General features: G+C 43.2%; 1 protein-coding gene across 1 annotated transcript in view; it reads right to left on the reverse strand.

The window, feature by feature from the left end:
* Nucleotides 1-1,017: 1,017 nt before the first annotated feature.
* Nucleotides 1,018-22,518, reverse strand: part of PLEKHM3 (pleckstrin homology domain containing M3) — a 240,107-nt gene continuing 218,606 nt past the window's right edge. The window contains exon 7 of the mRNA XM_082262028.1: nt 1,018-1,600. Coding sequence (XP_082118154.1) covers nt 1,423-1,600 — 178 coding nt within the window. The 3' untranslated portion in view covers nt 1,018-1,422. The remainder of the gene's footprint in view (nt 1,601-22,518) is intronic.

Below are 22,518 nucleotides of genomic sequence, written 5' to 3' on the forward strand. Positions count from 1 at the left end.
TCCCTCTTTTCCAGTCCTGGTGACAATGTGATGCACAAACCTCATTAAGTAACCAAATCCCAGTTTTTTGTGTCTTCAGTCTTACAGACACTGCAGGCCCCACAGTGGGAGGTGAATTCAGCAACAAAGACAGTGCTGTTAATAAAGTATGCATCCTCCAGGACTAGGTGTTACAAGGTGCTGATTGACAAGTTACAGGCTTGTGAATCAGTAGTGACAATGTTGATACCATTGCCGTCTGCAACATTTTTTCACCTCACTGTACTGCACACAGGCACAGCCTACATGAGTGACAACTCTGCTTTAAGTTTTGGAGAAGTGCAGCATTGTTCCATTCCAGGAAACTGCAATGGGTGGACATCACTGATAGGATCAACAAATACTTATGGAACTTTGCAGTGGTATTAAGCAAAAACTATGTGCAGATGTACTTCTAATTATAAAGAGGCAGCACATATTTTTTAATAATTTTTTTTCTGTGTCCCTTTTGGGGGTTCCCCTCATTCCGATCACTCAGAATAGAATTGAGTGGAAATAGGACCATTGGGGTTTCAGGCAGCAGTAAAACTGTAAAATGTTCTAGGCCTTTCCCTACTTTATTCTAAAAAAAATATTATTTGGTTGCAGATACACTTTAATAATAAGGATTTTAGATTTTACTCTGACTTTATATTTTTACTAGATCTTAGAAAACATTAAAATCCAGCAACAGCCAAGCACTTCCTTTTTGCTTTTTTCTTGTTTTTTTTAGAAAAGGGTTAGCAATGGCAGCCCCCATAATCCCCTAATAGAGTCTCATTTTAAACTATAATGATAAGCACAAAAAAGCAACAGTTGAGATTTTTCATATGTCAGGTACAACGAGAGGAATTTACTAAGACTGCAACTTCTAGCTTTTATTTGCAAAGTTGAACTGAAAAGTCTGACGGCAGAAGCTGATTGGTTAATCAGAATGGCTGCTTCAGTTTAAGTAAATCCCCACCCCCCTCCTCCCAAAGATCTTTGCAAAGAGATACATGAGAAGAATTGAGTGGCAGTGAATGAGGTTACACATGGAGACAGAGTTCCCCATATGTGCATGCATTATAAAATAAATAACATTGCACCTTCCCATTTTAAATGTCTCAAACTGCGTTAGATAGACCCTGAATAAATAATAGACACATGCAAGGAAATAGGGATCTCTTCTATTACGGTACATGTTCTTATTTTAGAGTTGGGGTAAGGTAAAATTGTCATTCTAGTGCTTAGAACATTGGGTAAAGGGAAAAGTAATAAGTAAACCAATAGCTAGCTAAGTGCTTCCTTTGCAACATGTTACCAAGTACCAACTATTACTTCCTAAATGATTTCTACTCGGGACACTGGCTTGACTAGCAGCAGGAAAGGGAAAACAACTGCAATGACTTAGGACCGCACTGGTCACGTGCTCTGATAAGACAGCTCAAACATACTGCAGGACTCCTCCAAGCTGTCATCCACATTCAGCCTTTTCCAGAATGACTTCTGTTTATTTTGCAGCTCCTTGCGCACACATCTTGGGCAGGGGACCGTTTTCACTTTGCAGTCAGTGTGGAAGACAGCGCCACAATTTTCACACCTGAAATAGAAGGCAATTAATGAAATTCAAACTTTAGCCTATTTAAAGCTGACCACCAGGCAAAGATTTAAATACACAGTTGAAATACTTATCTGGGAACTTCCTGGTCTGCCAATGGATCTGCTTTTTCCCAGTCCATTCCTAAAATGTACACAGTCCTGCCAGACCTCACAGCCTGGCTTGTGACCTTACTCTTCTCTGCCACAGGTAAGTAATAAAGCAAGGTCACCTCCCTGCTCCCAGCCTGTGACTGGAATGTGAAGAGAACCCTCTGTTCTCTCCTTCTGTCAGCATGTTCCTTGTCAATGCATTTGCATACAGCAGAGCGCTGACACTCCCAAGCCCAGTATGAACATTGTTGTACAGGGGAGAAACTAATCAGAAATCAAAATTGGATACTTACATACAGGGCTGGCCCAAGACATTGTGCTGCCTGGGCCCAAGAATGAAATACTGCCCCTCCCCAAAAAAAAAAAAATCATGCCCTCCAAAAGGCCCCCACATCCATTATTTTATATCATGATAATTAAAACTAAAAAATGTATCAGGAAATCAGATTTCCATGCAACAGCACCTTGTCTATATGCAAAATTATATGACATACCACCATGTTCCCGCTCCCCCATCTTGTCAACTTAGGGCATCCATGGGTACAGTGTGTGTCAGCACAGTGGGCCCCCCCCCAAACTCCTCAGGGCCTCAGTGCAATGAACACGTTAAACCCATGGACGATATGCCACTGGGATAGGGCATTATAGGGGCAGCCAGCAGATCAGCAGCCACTAATACAAAAAATAATGGACACCCTTTGTGTCCGGTCACACAGAACTAACTTATATTATTACCTCTCTGTTGCTCTCTCCCAGTACTCCCACAGTCTTTAGTGCCTTGCCTCACGCATGCACCAAAGCAGAAGAAGGCAGGCCGGGCACGAGGCCGGCTGCACCCCCTCCTCCAGTTCCACCCAATAGAAATGCAAGCCTTGCAAGCTGTGCCCAAACATCGGCTGCTGGCGGAGCCGGTGGGGCAGGGATCTTTCATTGCTCTGTCTCCTGTGGGTAACCTGCCCCCAGCAGTATATACACACACCTAAGCTCCTCATCTGTGCTTGGGTGTTTAACAGCCGGTGTTAGACTGTGTGAGAGCACCCTTATGCCTGGCAACTATAAGTATGCGTGTTGAAGGCAGCCTTTACATTATGATATTTGTGTTATTTTAACCATCACATGTTACAAAATACCAATCGTTGAAATGTAATAGGGTTCATGACAACGATATGTGTATATATATCTATGAATTCATCAAACATCCATGTATGTAATAATTGCAATGTGTTTTTTACTCAATAAATATATCATATTTTGATCATCTATCCAGTCATATGCTTCATTGAAAGTCCCAATCCTCTCTTTTCCTGTTATAGATCAGGGATGGAGGCGCATGGCTACCTTGTCATGCGCTTCATTTAAAGTCCCAAAACCCCCCTCTGTATCCATTTGTTTCAAATTGGTGACTCCAATACATTATAGTCATTGCATAAGCATGGTAGCCAAAGCAAGTAGCATTTTAAGTCAGCATTGGCCACCTAAATATTACTCTTAGTGCAGTTTTCTTCTATATTGGTAAGGTTAAAATAAAGGTTAATAGTAAGATAAAAAAAGACCTAAAAATAAAGGATAGTAATAATAACAATAATACAAAAACAATTTACAGACACAATTGTCTAGTGCATTACAGATCCTAAATAAATAACAGAAAGTACGTAAAACAATCTCATTCATTACAGCCTTCCACTATTTGGCTGTGAACCAGGTCACTGCTGCCGTATGTACAGTGTTGATTTTCTCCTATTACATTAAATGTTCAAAACACACACAATGGCATTTTTAACAAAACAAGATTAGCCCTTTTCACATCACAGGAACCCAATAATTGACCTAAATACTGCCAGAGCTAATGCAATGTTGACTGCTGTATAAAGCAGTGCAAATATACCTGAAATCGCTCTACAAGGCCTGATGGACAGTAAATAGCTGCTAATTGGCTCTACTTTGTATAATGTAAAGTAAATAGATGTTGGCTTGTCAGGACAGGGGTCTAATGGAAACCAAATAGCCATCAATTTGCTCCACTGGATTTAATAGTACACAGGCTTCAGCTTGGTCTATTATATCTAACAAACTAGAAATAGATAACAGTTCTTTGGAATTGAGACACTGCAAGGCAGCAGTCAAAACATGTAAACATTCAAGCTCTCGAGTTCAAAGATAAGTGATGGTTTCATATAATTGAGGTAATTTTACCACAATCAAGGTGTAATTTTACAGCACCCCTGTGAATGACAAAAATAAAGTGCATTCAATGTTGTGTGTCCTTGGCAATTTTTGCTAAATGAACTGATCATCCTCGGTGTTCTTGTATATATCTTTTTCGCTGAAGGTAAACACTAAACATATTAAAGCAGAACTTCAAGATTGCCTCACTCCCAGTATTTTTTTTATCAAACAAAAAACACCATATACTGCATCAATACCTTTTACTGCAGTCCTTTTAGGTTCCGTTCACATATATGCAAATTGCATGGGTCTTAACCACTTTACCACCGGAGGATTTTGCTGTCTTACGTCCAGACCAATTTTTGCGATTCGGCGCTGTGTGACTTTAACTGACAATTGCGCAGTCGTGCGACGCTGTACCCAAACAAAATTTACGTCCTTTTTTTCCCACAAACAGAGCTTTCTTTTGGTGGTATTTGATCACCTGTGCGATTTTTACTTTTTGCGCTATAAACAAAAAAATAGCGTTTATTTTGAAAAAATAACAATATTTTTCACATTTTTTAATATGAAATTCCCCCCCAAAAAAATGTAAAAATCAAAATTTTTTTACATTTTTGGCCGATTTGTTTTCTGCTACCTATGTTTGGTAAAAAAAATCACAATAAGCATATTTTGATTGGTTTGCGCAAAAGTTATTGCGTTTACTAACTAAGGGAAAGATTTGTCATTTTTGGTGGGGTTTTTTTTTAATGCATAATGGCGGCGATCTGCGATTTTTTTTGCGGGACTGCGACATTGCGGCGGACAGATCGGACCCTTGACTGACATTTTTGACACTTTTGGGGGTACCAGTGACATTACTGCAGTAATCAGTGCTATAAATATGCACTGTTACTGTAAAAATGACACTGGCAGGGAAGGGGTTAATTTTATTGGAGAGGGAGAGGTTAATGTATGCCTGGTGCTTACTAACGTGTGTGGGGGGAGGTGACTGAGTGACAGAAGGACAGATCGCATGTTCTATGCTGAACCATGCTATCTGTCCCTGCCTGTCACTTAGGAGATCCGCCCGCTCTGTCTCCAAAACTAGATTCCCTGACTGAACACAGCGGGAGCGAGCCTCCGGCAGCGCGCGCGCGCCTCCCACAAGGGGCAGAGTCCAGCGACGTAGGTCTACGTCGCTGGACGATAACGAGCCACATTGCTGCAGTAGCAGCAATGTGACTGGAGGTAAAGTGGTTAAACCGCATTCGATTCGCATGACAGGTGAACCAAACTGGCTTTCTATGGAGCCGGTTCACATATATGCGGTGCAGCGGCAGTGCGAATTGGCTGCAAATTTAAAAATAGTTCTGCGATATAGGACATCTCATCTGTTTTGAACACAAATTCAATCAGAAAAAATGTGGGGGGGGGGGGGTCCCCCTCAATCCATACCAGGCCCTTTTAGGTCAGGTACTGATTTTAAGGGGAATCCCACCCCAACATTTTTTTAAAAAATGGCGTGGGGTCCTCCTGCAAATGAGGGGAACCCCCATGCCAAAATTTTTGAAATGGTGTGGGGTCCTCCCCAAAATCCATACTAGACCCTTCTCCGAACATGCTGTCTGGCAGGCCAGGAAAAGGGGGGATCACATGCCATACCAAGCCACATACCCTCAACATGGGGGGGTTGCTTCCAAAGCACCTCTTCCTCACAACCCTGGCCAGTGGTTGTGGGGGTCTGCGGGCAGGGGGCTTATCAGAATCTGGAAGCCACCTTTAACAAGGGGGCCTCCAGATCCTGGCTCCCCTCCTATGTGAATGAGTGTGAGGTACATTGTACCCCTGCTCAGTCACCAAAAATGTTTTAAAAATAAATAAAAACACCAAGAGAGTCTGCGCTCTAATTCATCCCAAAGGTGTTTTATTGAGTTGAGGTTAGGGCGCTATGCAGGACAGTCAAGTTCCTCCACCCAAAATCGGTCATCCATGTATTTTTGAACCTTGCATTGTGCACTGGTCCAAATCATTCGGTGGCGGGGGAAATATGGTATACGGTCATATTTCGGGGTTTGGGCTTGGCCCCTTAGTTCCATTGAAAAGAACTCTTAAAGTCCTCAGCATACAAAGACATTTTGGACAATTTTATGCTCCAAACTTTGTGGGAACAGTTTGGGAAAGGCCCCTTCCTGTCTACCAGTGCACAAAGCAGAGTCCTGACCTCAACCCAATAGAACATCTTTGGGGGTAATTAGAGCACAGGCTGTGAGCCAGGCCTTCTCTCCAACTTCAGTGCCTGACCTCACAAATGCGCTTCTGGAAGAATAGTCAAACATTACCATAGATGCACTCCTAAACCTTGTGGATAGCCTTCCCAGAAGACATGAAGCTGTCATAGGGTGGGCCAACTCAATATTGAACCCTACAGACTAAGACTGGGATGCCATTAAAGTTCATGTGTGTGTAAAGGCAGGTGTCCCAATACTTTGGTAATATAGTGCATCTAACATACATATCTTAGAGCACCTTTTCTCAACCTTTTTTGCCACGAACCCTTGAAATAACTTTCTGGTCTCAGGTAACCCCTGCTAATAATTTCTATATATATGGTTCATCATGGTACAGTAGCATGATGATCGGGGGGAAGAGGGATCCTGAACATTTGTTGTCAGTGGAAAGTTTTTTATCCTTACAGATAGCTTAAAGATCGTTACGTTAGTGGTTGCTTATCCAAGAGGCAGAAATTGCTCATTGCTCAAGGAACCCTTAGCAGCTTCTGCAGGAACCCTAGGGGAAAGGCTGTCAGAATATCAAGAAAATATGCTTTATTGCCATCTACTACAAGCATCAAATCTTTCAGTGTCCCTAGTTGATTTTTTTTAATACATTATTGAAGGACACAGTTTGTGAAGTCAAGCACCAACTATTTTGGGAAGTATAGCCAAAAAGTTTGTATAGGTTAGGCCAACATAACTGATTAACAAATTTTATTAAAGCTGAACTTTATCCAATTATACAACATTAAATATATTTTTTAAATACAAGTGGTGTGATACCTGAATTTTACTTTGTATCAGTCTCTTGCAGTCCCTGTACAGCAGGACATGAATGTGGGGTGAAGAAGCAGTACAAGGAGCCAATTAGTATGTGTGCTGCCAGGGCTGCTGTAAGAAACCATGGGGGCCCCATACAGCCAACCTGACAGGGCCCCCACCCAAATAAATACAGTTTGCTATGCTTCAGTTATGAATGAGCCCAGTGAGTGATCAGTACCAATCACTCATTGTGTTCATTCAGGAAAGGAAGGGGTTGGTAAATATGACATATTTACTGGACTCTTCCCCCACTCTCCATCCTGAAAAATCCTTTTGTGTTCTTGCACCTGCCGATGGTAAGGAGAGGAGGAAAGCCGGGAAGCTGCTGCAGAGAGTCATACAGGCATCAGTTTCAGTAATTACCCCCCCCCCCCATGCCAATCACCCTCCCTGCCCACACTGAATTTCTTCTTGCTGCCTGGGCCCCCCTGCTGACCCAGGCCCCGTACTGGAGGACTGGTGGTAGCCCCTTATCTACGACCCTGTGTGCTGCTAGGAGGAGAAAGCAGAGTGACACAGAGATGAGCTAATGGCTGTGCTGCTTTTGCTTTTACCGTCCAGTCACAGGCTGGGGTGGGTTTAGGATAACCTGGGCTCAAAGGAAGGTTAAAAGGTACTGGCCATCAGATGGAGGACATCTAGTGATAGAAAACATACTGCAAAGTACCGAAGGGGGAACCTCAACTGAAGCTGAATATTGCAGCAAAAGCTTGTTTTGCTATTTTAACATTTATTGGGATATTCTATTTTACTTTGTTAATCTTGGCTGGATATTTGCTGTAAACTTTTCTTGGGCACCCACTAACTACTAGTTACTAGCATATTTAAAGCCTGGTATTTTTGTTTCAGGAATACAAACACATTGCAAATCAGCCAAAGAATAATTTAGATCGCTCCTGGATATTTTCATCTATCCCGAAATCTGTGTCTGGAATTGTTTACAAAAGGGATAGGTAGGTAAGTCGTTTTTTACACGTGTAGGTGTGAACAGGTAAAGCACAGGATTAAATCTTTATTTATCAAATCTTATCTACCACACTAGTAATTTGTTGTGACCTGAATGCAGCTGTGTAAGAATATGTTAAGGAAAAATGACTAATTGCAATGATAGTAGAACCAAGTCTGTGTTCTTTTTCGAACACACCTTTCCTCTTGGCTGATACCTGTAGTTACCTATGCCTCTTATCAACAGACTTTAGTACAACTGGCTCCTATAAAATAGTTTGGCTGTCTAGATGCACCTGCTGCTTCTATCCAAAGGTCTGTGTGCAGGAAAGGAAATAAAGATAAAGGTGAACAATTGCAAAATAAAAACACCCAGACAAAGGACATAAGTCATGGTTCTTGGTATTTATTAACTTGGATAAAGGCAGGCATAGGAGTAATGTGAAAATGATCCTCCTGCTTTGAATACAAGTGCAGAAATATGAAATCCAAATTTTAACACTAATGCTTCCACTATACTAACAGCGATTGGAGTGCATTCCTTGGCTGCTCTAAACAATGAGAAGACGTCATTAAACGATCAGGGGTTTATTTACTAAAGATAGAGAGGACAAAAATGAGTCAAAATTCTGCAGAGAAACCAATCAGCTTGCAGGTTTTATTGCTAAAACTCAATTAAACAAACTGGGGGTAGAAGCTGATTGATTTCTCTGCAGAATTGTGACTAAAGCCCTGTACACACGTACCGATGGTCGGCTTACAAATGTTCCTCTTTTCTCCCCGGGATGTCGGTGTCTGCTGAAAAGTGCAAAGACAGCACAAGGACAGCACAAGAATTTTGTCCGCCGACTGCAGAAGTGATGTCATGTAATGGTTAACTTTCCCTGTGTTTTCTATTTTCTGAGCATGCCCAGTCTTGCAAATCTGCGGTCTGTCGGCCGAATTGTGTACTGACAGGCGAACAATCGTCCGTTCTGGTGTCGGGATACAAATATTTTCATGTTTGCAAGAAAGACTTTTGTCCGCGGATTGTGCGCAGACATCTGTCGGAGGCACCATACTAACACGCGTACAATCGGCAGATCCTTCGTCCACCGACGTTTGTATGCCGACGATCGGTACGTGTGTACGGGCCTTTAGAGCCCATTCAGACTAGCGCGACACAAATTTGGGGGGGCGACCTGTGAAGTCACGTGCACCGCGACTTCGGCGCGACTTGCAGAGACTTCACATAATGGAAGTCTATGCAAGTCGCCTCCAGGTCGCCCCAAAGTAGTACAGGACTCTTTTTCTAAGTCGGAGCGACTTGTGTCGCTCCTATTAGAACGGGTCCTGTGCTAATCAATGGACCGCGACCGAGCGCGACTTGTCAGGCTGACCTCTCTAGCTTTAGTAAATAAACCCCACAGTGACTAAAGCTGGATACACACTATACAATTTTCTTTAGATTTTTTTCCTTTAGATTTACCAAAACCATATAATATGAGGTCAGACCTAAACACTATCAATTTATATGTAATCAGGCAGGCCCTTGCACTACATAGTTGAAGGTAAATCTAAAGGAAATCTACCAACAAAAGTTGTTCTATCCAAAGGTCTGTGTGTATCCAAAAGTTGTATAGTGTGTATCCAACTTAAGGCTGTGCAGATCACATACGATGTCTGTGCAATGCAAATTCAGCCATACAATTTGTATGGCTAAATTTGCATCGCATTTGGACCAAAATGGTGCAGGACCCTTTTTATGGTCCGCACTGGAATCGGATTACATGAGTGTTCACACCCATCCAATCCAATTCCTGTACCATTTCACAGTTTGCACTGCAATCTGCGAAATGTTTTGGGGGTGTCGTTATTTTCATTGACGCCCGCAGCGGTTCGCAGATGTCAGTGTGAACCGCCTGCGATTCAGGTGCGATTTGGGAGCCCACACAGGAATCGTAGGGTTTCCAGTGTGACCTGAGCCTAAGAGGATTGTCTAAATTCCTTACTAATTCTGTTACTCCAAGCCTCTGCAAAAGGTTTACCAATCAAAATAGAAGTATACCATACTTTCAACATTAAAGCATTTGTTGCCCTTTTGCCCTTTAAAAAAAAAAAAAAAATGGGTCCTGTTCCCCTAAAGCATGTTATACAGCACAGTGCTTGTGCTGTGTAATTTGGCTCTTTCTATCACCTGAATTAGCTGGCTGATCCTGCCTGGTTCTGCCCTCCCCCCTGTAAACTGACCACGGTTTATCATATCTGCTGAGCCCTGACACCATGGTCAGTTTACATGCTTCCGTCATCCGCTCTCTCCTCTGTTGTCCTCTCCCCGCTCCCCTCCCTGCCTGTCAGCTCTGATCGCTCCCCGGCCCTCCCTTCCTGCTGGTATCATAACTTTGTGTTGGTGCTACAATCCCACCTGTTATAATACATGATTTGCCCCAGTGTATGTGTTTTCGAAACCGATGAACAAAAATTTGTACGAAAATTCTCATGCGGCAAAGGCTTTCTTTCTTGCGGTTTATTGTTTCTAATCATGTGCAGTCTTTATTTTCTGATTTTTCTTGTACAAAAATCGTACGAAAACAGAACATATTAAACGAAAATTGTTCGGTCTGTTCCTGTACGAGAAAAAAATTGGAGTTTGTCCTTTCGGGAATCTTCATACAAAAAGTCAGAATGGGCTGTCGAAAGTTGTATCCACACTATACGAAAATTGTACGAAAGTTCTTTGGATGAAAATTCTCGCCCGATTTTCTTATAGTGTGTATGAGCCTAAAAGTGTAACTCCACATTTGTTGAGAAAAAAAAACATTCCCCTCTGGGTGATCTCTGTACATTGCAGGGATTTTAACAAACTTTGTTGCAGATTCCTACCTTTTGTTATTCTGAAAAAATCATTGTTTGTTCCTCTGTGCTGAGTGGGTCAAATGGGAGTGGTTTCATAATTATCTGTCAGCTGTGCAATTGCAGGGCTCTAATGAGGAAAACTGCTGGGCCTGCATCCCTTTAGACATTTCCTATTGAGCGAATCTCAACAAAAATTTCATTTTTGTTGCAGGGGATGCCAGAAATCTGAATTGTATCTAATGCCCCGTACACACGTGCAGATTATCTGAAGACTTTTGTCTGTAGACTTACCAAAACCATATAATATGAGGTCAAACCTAAACACTTTCAATTTGTATGCAATCCGGCAGGCCCTTGCACTACATAGAAAAGGTAAATCTGAAGACAAAAGTCTTCAGATAATCTGCACATGTGTACGGGGCATTAGGCAGACTTCTGGGAAAATTGGTGAGCCAATCACACAAGCAGGAAATGATGTTTCGGGGTGTGGTCAGTACACATTCGGTGTACAGAACACCTCCAGGTAGCCATATTGCATTGTATTTTCAGAAAATTACAACAGCTGCAGATTGACAAGGAACGGTCATTTTAATAACATTCAATTACAATATGATTTGTGTTGCAATTGTATACGCTGTATTGTTTTTTCTTTATTTGCTATTTTTTCCCCCCACAAAAGTGGAGTTACCCTTTAAGTGCCAGCAGCTCAACTAGGCTCTAGTCCTAAAACCACTGGTGGTCATTGACAGCCACAACCCAACACTAAATCCAAGAGTTAAATCAATCAGCTTTTTAGCAGTGCAGTGGAGTATAAGAAAGGTGATTAATCAATTTTAATTAATTAAATCCATAAAAAAAAAAAAAACATTTTCTTCTCACTAATACTCAAGTTCCAAATGATACACCAGATGCTGCGGATTACATTTACTTTTACATTTTTGCATGAGCATCAAATGTAAGCCTGCATAAACAAGCGCAATGTTATGCAGTGTAACAAAAACTCTTAAAATGAGTCTGTCGTGCTTATTTCTATGAGCTCAAATTGAACGTAAAGTGTTCATAATGCCATATTAGCAATTTACACAAACAGATTATTTTTTATTCTGGGTGTTTTCAGTTAAAAAAAAAAAAAAAATGCCCCTATCTTAAAATGTCTCCTTTGTCACATAGCCAATCAGGAAGGAAGCTGAAGGTTTGTCCAAAATAAATCACCAGACCGGGGACAACCAGGTATTTTGACCCTAATAAGAAGAGCGCTTAGGCCTCATGCACACAGGGCATTTTGCAGCTGCTTTTAGGAGTGTCAGATGTTTTTTTTTGCAGCTTAAAAATGCCCCTATTATCTTATGGCCTCATGCACACACTGACGTTTTGCAACTGTAAGTTGCATAGGCGTTTTCAAGCTGCAAAAAAAAAAACCCAGGGCCAGTGCTGAGGACCAGCGTCAGAGCTGTAAAAACGTCTGACGCTGCTAAAGGCTGCCTAACGTTGCTTATACAGCGTTAAGCCACGTTATACATTTTTTTTTTTTAATGTGAAATTCAATGGTTCCCTATGGAAGCCCATTGATTTGAATGGAAATCGCATCCAAGTCGGATCAGGATGATTTGACTTATGGTGTGACTTGCACTCCGAGGATCTTGAGGGGGAACTCCACACCAAAATGGAAAAAAAAAACGGTGTGGGGGTCCCCCCCCCCCGGTTCCAAACCAGGCCCTTCGGGCCACTTGCTCCTCCTCTACCCTTTCCTGAGCTGCTGGACTACATGCTCGGATAAGGGTCTGGTATTGATTTGGGGGGGAGGGGGGACACCACACCATTTTTTCTGCATGGGGCTCCCCTCAAATTCTATACCAGACCCGAAAGGCCTGGTTTGGAACCTGGGGGGGACCCCCGCGCCTTTTTTTCCCCATCTTGACATGGAGTTCTCCCTCAAGATCCTCAGAGCACAAGTCGCACCACAAGTTGGATCCTTTGGATCCGACTTGAATGTGACTTCTAATGGGATGAAAGCCGTATCACAGAAGGCTCATAGGCAACCATTGATTTTGAATGGAGGCAGAAAAACGCCGCTAAAAGCCAACGTGCATTAACGCCAATGGAAAAAGCTACTAAAAGCACGTTTTTACAGCTGCTTTTTCCTGGCGTTAGCAGTGGCTCTGCAGCTTGTTTTTTTTAATGCCCTGTGTGCATGAGGCCTGGATGCATCTACTAAACCCACTTGATGACAGTATACTGATGCACCCTTGTTGGGATCCAGCAGATGTCATTTGTTAAGCCCTATGTTTTTTGAGTATATTGGGGCCTGAATTTTGATACACGGCTGCACCCTAGACAGCATATATGGGCTTATAGTAGGTTTCTTTGCGAATCCATATTGTCTTAGGAGCTCCTCTGTCCAATTGGAAGCTATACAACTAACTACCCTTGGACAGTAATATATTCATGTGGCTATATAAGGTTCATTGTCCCCACTTCTGAGGTTTCTCTTCTGTGGTCACGGCGCCTGCCCGAGGAGAGTTATGTGCATTTGGGGCTGATGCTGGAGATGGGTACTATGTGGTCTTCATAGCCCTGATGAAGCTATCTGCGAAACGTGTTGGCATTTGAAGACCTCACACTCCTAGTGCTCCACTATTCATGAATTTCCCGCACACTTTTCCCTATGGGGAATTTATTTCAATATAGATGGTTATATTAACTAGCTCATCCATGTTTTTTAATTGTATGAATAAACTTTTTTCATTTTATTACAAATCGCGTACGCTCCTCTCACTGGCCTGCACAGTACTTTTTCCCCCCTTTTTGTCTATATATGCAATACGGATGATGGCCAACATGTTATAGTGTTAACTTCCAGTTTGTCCAAAATAAAAGTAGAATACTTTTAGTTTTATATCCTATTAATACCATCCAAATATTAATAAAAGCAACTTTATCAAAACAAAGCTACAGTTTGATCCTCAGCATAAGTAAAAGCTATACTTGAGGCCCACTATATTAAGTTGATCACCACTGCTGTATTGGTTTCCTACTTTAAGTTACACAAAATACGAGATTACAAACTTTTTGTACTTTATTACCTGTTCTCAAACAGATGCTGATGTTTTTACAGCAGTAAAGCATACTGTACAGGACGTGCAAAGTTGCATTTACACATAACCTGGTGTCTGTGAAATCTTGTCAGGTCGAATATGATTTTGCTAACTCTTGACACACTCTTCATTAATGTTTGACAACTTGATGACTCTGTGTCACAAGCTCATAAACTGCCGTATTAAAATTGATGTGGACTAATGACTTGATTATGCAACCCTAGCTGGTTTCCCGCCATTGGCAAGGCTTGGGAACACATGTCTCAACAATAAGCATATAGGCTGAAGACTGAGTTTTATCAAGTGGGTGGAAATGTAATATGAAGGCTAAACAGATTACAGATCAAGTCAGGTCAGACAAACGAGGATGGTATAAGCAAACCCTGTATGCAATATAAGTTACATAGTAACTACACCAATAAAAAAATAAAAATAAAAAAAAAAACAGGACAGTATACAAGTTCACTACGTGATTACAGGATAGTTGGTGTGGCAACTTTGGGGAGAAAGTACAAGTACCTTTAAAGTTTGAGTAAGCTGGTCTCTTCTGGTCTGAGAGGTGAAATATTCCATGGGCGGTTTAGCATTTAGTTCCCATTGGCTCTCCTAACAGAATGTGTATAACCACTTTACAACAAAGCTTTACACAATTGCGTTGCACCCTACTTGGGACAAAGTACATGTAGTACTTTGCCCCTATTAGGAGGGCTGGGGGAATGGGTGGGCAGGAGGGATGGCTACCCTAGGCACTGTGGTTTCATGTGAGGTGGGGAGGGGTGGTCTGCAAGGAGATCGGGGGGGGGGGATTTGTTTTGGGAGCGGCAGGGGGTAAGAGTTGCTAGGAGTGGTGATTTGTGTTGCAAAGGTGGATGGGGGAAGAGGATTTGTGCAAGGAGGGGGGATTTGTGCGGAAAGAAGTGATATAGTGAAGGTGGATTAGAATTGTGTTGGGAGGAGACATTTATTTTTGTTTGGGGAGGGATAAGTGCTAGAGGGGGAATATTAGGGAGTGGATTTGTGCTAGGAGGGGAGATTTGGAGTGTGTGTGGGGGGGGGGGGGGGAGATAATGTGTACTCGGAAGGGAAATTTGAGTGGTAGGGGATCTGTGCTAGGAGGGGCGACTTTTGTGGGTAGCGGCATTTTCCGTTGGGGGGATTTGGGGGATGGGAGGTCAAAGATTTGTGCAGGGAGGGGGTATTTCAGCAAGGATTTGGACAGGGGGAATTTTTGCTTAGGGGGTAAGTATGCGGATTAGTGCTCAATTTTTTGAGGGAGATTTTTGCTGCTCATACATTTTAGGGGGGGGGGGGGGCGTGGTTTGGCATGTTGGCCCTGGGCTCTAGATGACCTAGATATCCCGGCACTGCCTATTAGTAATGATGGATCCGTCTCCTTCCTAGTTGTTATCAGATTTGCCACAGAGGGGAGTGGAGGAGGGCAGATTGGACCTCATAACTAGATTTAGGGGAAAACCACTACACGTACTTTGTCTCTATTTAATATTATTCCTTCTTCAAGTGTTTGGTTTTGGCTAAGTTTAAGAAGTCAGGGCAGGCACTCTAAAGAATCTGGTATGCCTGTACAAGCAATAGGCTAAACTGAGTGGAATAATACTTCAAATAAAGGGCTACATCTTATTAAATATATGATAGCATTTGGGTGTTAACATTACAGGGTGTAACAGTGTATTACAATATTTTCACTCTGAGAATAATCTAAAAATGATTTAGCTGCAAAATAACGTACAAAAGTTTATCAATTTGAGAGTAGCTTAGGGTCTTTATTTTGTTTAAATCCAGTTAAACACCAGTTAGGCATGTCTGTTTTAGGGGTAGGTTTGGTGTTAATGCTGGGGGGAGGTGTAAAGGAAATGGTAGGTGTTATAGATAAGTGATACTCGTGCAGGAGGGGTTGTTTATACCTAAAGCGTTTGTTACCCCAACACTTCATATTCCTGATATGTGCCTGCTGTACCATGTACTTGTATGAGAAAGTCTCCTGTTCTCTTTGTATGGCTTCCTTTATGTGAAATCCCTGGTGTTCCTGCCAGTCCCTCTGCTTTCCTAATAAAAACTGACCACACTAAGCAGGAGAACACACCGTGGTCAGTTCTCTAGCTATGCTGGGAACTCAGTGTGCTCTACTCCAATGATTAGACTTGTCCCTGATACGCGACGCATAGCCATTTACTGGCAAACTCAGTTTTCTGCAACTTCTCCTCCCCCAGCTCTTATGCTGCTCAGAACAGAGGGAATGTGATCATTAAAAAAAAGGGAAAAAGGCATTTATAATGTTTTTTCTTTTTCTCATCTATACAGAAATGTTTTGCCTTTCATTTCTATTTTAAACTGAATCTGTTGTTTTACAAGGTGATCATTTACAATCACTTTAAATCCATATATTTCAGGCGATGGAAACTGTCGTATAGTCCTCCGGATCTTATCAGCTGGCTGCATATACTCTATATTGCCAAAAGTATTGGGACGCCTGTCTTTACACGCACATGAACTTAAACGCATCCCAGTCTTAGGCTCCTTTCACACGGGCTTTCCGATCCGATCTGCCTGTCAGTTGTTCAGGCGGACCCGATCGGATGCTCCATGCAGCCCTATGGAGAAGCGGATGTCAGCGGAGACATGTCTCCAGTGAAACCCGATGTTATCCGATCCGATCCTATCCATGAAAACCCGAACGGATGGAAACCCTATTTTCCATCCATCTGGAGGATCGAATCAGATGAAAATGGACAGGCGGTCCGTTTTAATTCAAACTCCCATAGAGGAGAGTGGGGCTCTGACAGGTCCGTCTCTGCAAAGTAAGCAGAAACAGAGCTGTCATCCGCCTGCCCAGCGGGGATCAGCGGATCGATCCCTGCTGAGCAAAACGGAGTCCGCTCATGTGAAAGGACCCTTAGTCTATAGGGTTCAATACTGAGTTGGCCCACCCTTTTCAGTTATAACAGCTTCAACTCTTCTAGGAAGGGTGTCCACAAGGTTTAGGTTTGTCTATGGGAATGTTTGACCACTCGTACAGAATCGCATTTGTGAAGTCAGGCACTGATGTTGGATGAGAAGACCTGGCTTGCAGTACTTGCTCTAATTCATCACAAAAGTGTTCTATCAGGTTGGGGTCAGGACTCTGTGCAGGCCAGTCAAGTTCCTCCACCCCAAACTCGCTCATCCATGTCTATGGAACTTGCTTTGTCCACTGGTGCACAGTCATGTTGGAACAGAAAGGGGCCATCCCCAAACTGTTTCCACAATGTTGGTTTGCTGACACCTTAGGAGTTCCCTTCACTGGAACTAAGGAACCAAGCCTAACCCCTGAAAAACAACACCACACTTTAATCCCCCCTCCACCAAATTATTTGAACCAGTGTACAAAGCAAAATTCATAAAGACATGGATGAGTGAGTTTGGAGTGGAGGAACTTGAGAGTCCCGACATAAACCCGATAGAACAACTTTGGAATGAATTAGAGCGGAGACTCCGAGCTAGGCCTTTTCGTCCACATAGTGCCTGACCTCAGAATTGTGCTTCTGGAAGAATGGTCAAACAATCCCATAGACACACTCCTAAACCTTTTGGACAGTTTTCCCAGAAGAGTTGAAGCTGTTTAGCTGTAAAGGGTGGGCCAACTCAATATTGAACTCTACGGACTAAGACTGGGATACCATTAAAGTTCATGTGTGTGTAAAGGCAGGCGTCCCAATACTTTTGATAGCAACGTATTTATTAAGTAATAGGAAAATACTGAGGTACTTGTAAATGACTGTACCCATATATATTTGAGATGGATAACAGGATATATTCATTCTTATTTCTCAAGTATATCTCAGTATAGTTACTGGTTAATCTGCAGCTTCTCAATGTTTCTTCCTTACTGAACAATGTGGTAAATTCATGGGATTTTCACTTGGTTTCCAGCACATTCCTACTAAAGCTTTAAAGCCTTATAATACCAGCATCATTTCAGCATAATCATTCTGCCAATTACACATGCCATTAACATTATTAGATTTCCAGTATTATGAAAGGCACTGGTAGCAGCTACAGAACGAAAATTGAAACAAACATAAAAAGGCTGTATGTGTTAAATGAAATGGAGAAAATTATAGACCGTTTCAAATGTAATAATACTTATTTTTTTTTTTTTTACAATAAAAGAAAATAGCCATGCATTAAAACTGTAAGTGCCATGAATAGCTTACAGTGTTCACATTCTGAAGATCTTAACATAAAAGGAGACTACTTTATAATAATATAGATGCTAAGACTAATGATAAAGAGGACAGCCGCAATTCTTGGATATACCCTTCACCAGCGGTGGTCTACCCTTCACCAGCAGTGGTCAATCTAGTGAATAAAGGGGGGGGGCTCAAATGTTACCCTCGACATATCCAGTGTGTCTCACAACAGTATTGTTTATTTAAATTTGTGCTGCGATAAAACAAATTTCTTAAAATGAGTTACTGCAACGTATGCTAACTTGTGCACCTCTGTGCCATTTGATTTGAAGGACAGCCCAACTCACTGTTACAGTAGCAGTCAATGTACCCATACTACAGTGTACCACAATGCACATGCCGTGCTGCATTAAAAAAAACCATGTCCAATTAATTGTGTGATGGTGCACTCCAATTTATGAAAATTCTGGATGACATGCAGTAAATGCAAATGCCACCCAGAACATCCATCATACAGTATTTGGTGTGACGCTAGAATGATAAAGAGATAAGGAACGGGTTTTTGTTAATTTATTTAGTGTATTATTTTAATTTTTTTTACATTTGTTTTCTTTACGGGCATCTGGATTTGGTCATTTGAGACCTGGTCCAGGCATCTCTGCAGCAACAGATCACTTCGAATAGTGATCTACTGCTGGCTGCAATCAGCCATTAATAGAACACTACAGCAGCGATCTACTACGGCAGGGAGAGGCTGGATAGAGCTGCTTCAGCTTTGCCCAAGCCCCTATTCTAACAGGAAGTGCTGTGGTGTCATTTCATTCTTTTTATATATAAACAGCGCGGAACCACAGTTTTGCATATGTGTTTACATTGCCTGCTGTCAGTGCTCAATTTAGTAGCAGGAGCAGAAGGCCAGAAAGTGATTGATTTAGCTCTTAGGCTTAGCGCTGCACCCACTGGCTGTCCACTAGAGCCGAATGTCACTTAGCCTTCCGCCTGCCCTGCTCCAGTCTTGTTTACAGGTCTAAAATCATAGCAAGCCGCATGCTGAGTGCTGTTGGGCCACTTGTTGGGCGCCAAAACCTTACACTAATGCCTCGTACACAGGCAACGATTATCGGCCGACTGATCGGCTGTCTTTTGTCCAGTGTTGTTGTGTTGGTTGAAATGTGCTCTAGACTGCACACGAATTTTCTCGGCTAACAACAACCAACTTCAGAAGTGATGTCATGTGCTGGTTTACTTTCCGTGTGTTTTTTCTTCTCTGAGCATGCCCAGTCTTGCTCATCTGATTTTTGTCTGCCGAAATCTGTACTGGCTGACGGAAAATCGGCCGTTGTTTTGACGGCCAACAAAAATTTTATAGCATGCACACCAGATTTTGTTCGGCCGAAAAGTCGCAGTTGGTTGTCGGAAGCATCATACTAACAAGCCGACAATCGGTCGATCGGACATTGGCCGAAAATTCACGGCCAATAATCGTTGCGTGTGTACGAGGCTTAACTACCATTTGTTTTCAATGTGGATAAAAATGGATTTTTGTAAAATCTTACCGTAAAATCCTTTTCTCTTAGCTCATTGACAGACGTAGTCCTCGGTGATACAGCACCTTCGGGTTATGTTGCCTCCACAGGAGTAGGACTAGACAGGAAATAAAATGCTCTGGCCACACCCTAGGGGCAGTCCCAGAGGGTATATCCTCTCTCTCTCTGCCTCAGCAAATCAGTTATGTCATAAAAGCAGTCTTTAGAGAATTTAACCCAACCCAACTCAAAAAAACAGAGGGGCGGGTACTACGTCTGTCAATGAGCTAAGAGAAAAGGATTTTACGGTAAGATTTTACAAAAATCCATTTTTCTCTATCGCTCATTGACAGACGTAGTCCTCGGTGATACAGCACCTTCGGGAAGTCCCAGAGCAGTATCACAAATGAGGGGTGGGAAAATGGAAATCAAATCCAAATCTAGAAGGCCCAACCGGTGCCAACTAGAAGTTTACAATGCTCATCCTTAATGATGAGACTCAACAAAAAAATTTTCAAACAGAAAAAAAAACCCCTCGAGGTAGACCACCGGTCTCCTCAAATTGCGGCCTGCAAAACCTTGCGGCCAAATGAGGCATCCGCCGATGCCATCACATCACTTTTATAAAATTTTGTAAAGGTATGTACCGACGACCAGGTGGCCGCTTTACATACCTGGACCACTGACGCCTGATGGCGAAAGGCCCAGGAAGTACTGAGCGCTCGAGTGAAGTGCGCCCTAACAGGGAACGGAGGATTCCGACCCTTAATAGAATAAGCCTGTACCACCGTCTGACTGATCCATGTAGATATGGTCGCGGCAGACACAGGCAACCCCCTTCAAGGGCTATCCGTGATCACAAAAAGTGAGTCCGTCTTACGAAAACCACTTTAGGAAGGAAGGATGGATTCGGAAGAAGAACCACCTTATCCCTATGAACCACCAGATCTGGGGAACGACAGGATAATGCGGCCAGTTCTGACACCCTGCGTAGAGAAGTAATGGCCACCAAGAAGGCCACCTTCTGGGAATGTAAGCAAGGGAATCTCCCTAATATCTTCAAAGAGAAGTTTCTGAAGAACCGACCACACTAAATTAAGATACCAGGCGGTAAGGGTGCGCGCACTGGCGGAGCCAGATGTCGCACCCCCTGGATGAAATTCCGCACCAAGGAATGATTAGCCAAAGGTTTCTTGAAAGAAGATTGCTAACGCCGAAAACCTGACCCTTGATCGTGCTCAAGGATAGTTTCTGCTCAACCCCTTGTTGCAGACAGACCAAAATTCGGGTCACCGAATAGGTATGTGGGGAAAATCCAATAGATTCACACCATGCAATATAAGACTTCCATGTGCTGGAAGTCGCTTTCCTTGCTTTAACTGGAGGTAGGAATAACTGAAGCTGACACTCCCTTGTCCTTCAGTACCTGGGTCTCAATGGCCAGGCCATTAAGCCAGCGACTGTAAAGCAAGATGGAAGATCGGTCCCTGAGACCGCAAATCCTCCCTGAGAGGAAGTCTCCAAGGAGCGTCCGCGACTAGCCTCGCCAAGTCGGCGTACCAGGCTCGACGAGGTCAATCCGGAATTTCCAGAATAACTGGAATTCCCTCCACCTCTATCCTGCGAAGAAGTTCCCGCAGCAACTTGAGAGGATGGAAGGCATGCCGTAGCTGATACTGCCCCCACGGGGCGATCAGCGTTTCTGCTGCGTCCGCTAGAGGATCGTGGCGCGAGCTACAAACCTCCGCACCTTCCTGTTAGGCCAAGGTGCCAACAGATCCACATCCGGGATGTCCCAATGAAGGGACAGCTAGGGAAAAACCTTTGGATGAAGAGGCCATATGCGATTGGATCCGAATCGGGCTGCTCTAGAGCTGCTCGATCCAGTAAATCAGACAAAATCTGATCGCTCTCAGTTCCGATACCCTTATTGGTAATCTGGATACTATCGGAAGAAATGACTTCCCCTGGTTGAGCATCGGAGACTTCCTGGTCCGCTCGCTCAACCGGATCCGATTGTCCAGGGAATCAGAATTCTGATTCCATTAAAAAAGAATCTCCTTCAGGAGAATTCGGGTATGAGACTGGGTATACGGTACTGCCTCTAAGAAGGCCACCATCAGTCCCAGCCAATTGACGGACAGCAACATCCGAATCGTTGACTGAACCTTCTGGAGTTTCCCAGCAAGGAGAAACTCTCTTGCCCAGGATGTATCCAACCTTAGGCCCAGATAGTTCAGTCTCCTGGTGGGAACCAGGGATGATCTTTGGGAAAGCGAAAAAACGCTGATGTCCTGCGATGATGGGGATATAAAGATAGGCATCCTATATGTCTATGGACGCCAGGAAATCTCTGATGCAGGGAGGCCACCACTGTACGGATGGACTCTATTTTTTCCCAAGTCCAGATTTGGATGCACCTTGCCCTCTTTCCTGGGCATTGTGAATAGGTTCGAATAGAACCCCTGAAACCGTTCAATGTTAGAAGGGAAGAATCGCACCGGTGGAAGTGATCGAAACTCGATCCTGTGTCCTCCAGAAACCGGTGAAGACATCCCCCCCCCCCACCCCAGAGATGGGTAGGGGCGCATCAGGCTATATTCTTCAGGCTTGGCTGAGCCGGACTTTTTGTTTACCCGACCAGCGCCCTTTGAAACCCCTCTAAAGGGGCTTTGGAGGGTTTCGCCTTATCGCCCGTCCTCGCGGAACGAACAACTCTATATGAGCAGAAAAGGAAGGTCCTCGTTAGTTACGAGGTCTTTTTATCCTAACAGTCTGTGGCAAGACAGCAGGTGGTACCGTCTATCCTATAAAGAGGAATTCCTCAAACGGATAGCACCTAGCCATGCGTTTGGAAATAACAGGGGTTCGTTTCAAAACGACCCCATTTGGGTAAAGGAAAATCCTTCGCCCTTTTGGTAGGCTAACAAGTACCAAAAAGGAATCTCAGTTTCAGCTACCTCTGCCGGTGTAA

The sequence above is a fragment of the Pelophylax lessonae genome, assembly GCF_965119305.1.
Source record: "Pelophylax lessonae genome assembly, chromosome: 6".
Taxonomy (NCBI): Eukaryota; Metazoa; Chordata; class Amphibia; order Anura; family Ranidae; genus Pelophylax; species Pelophylax lessonae.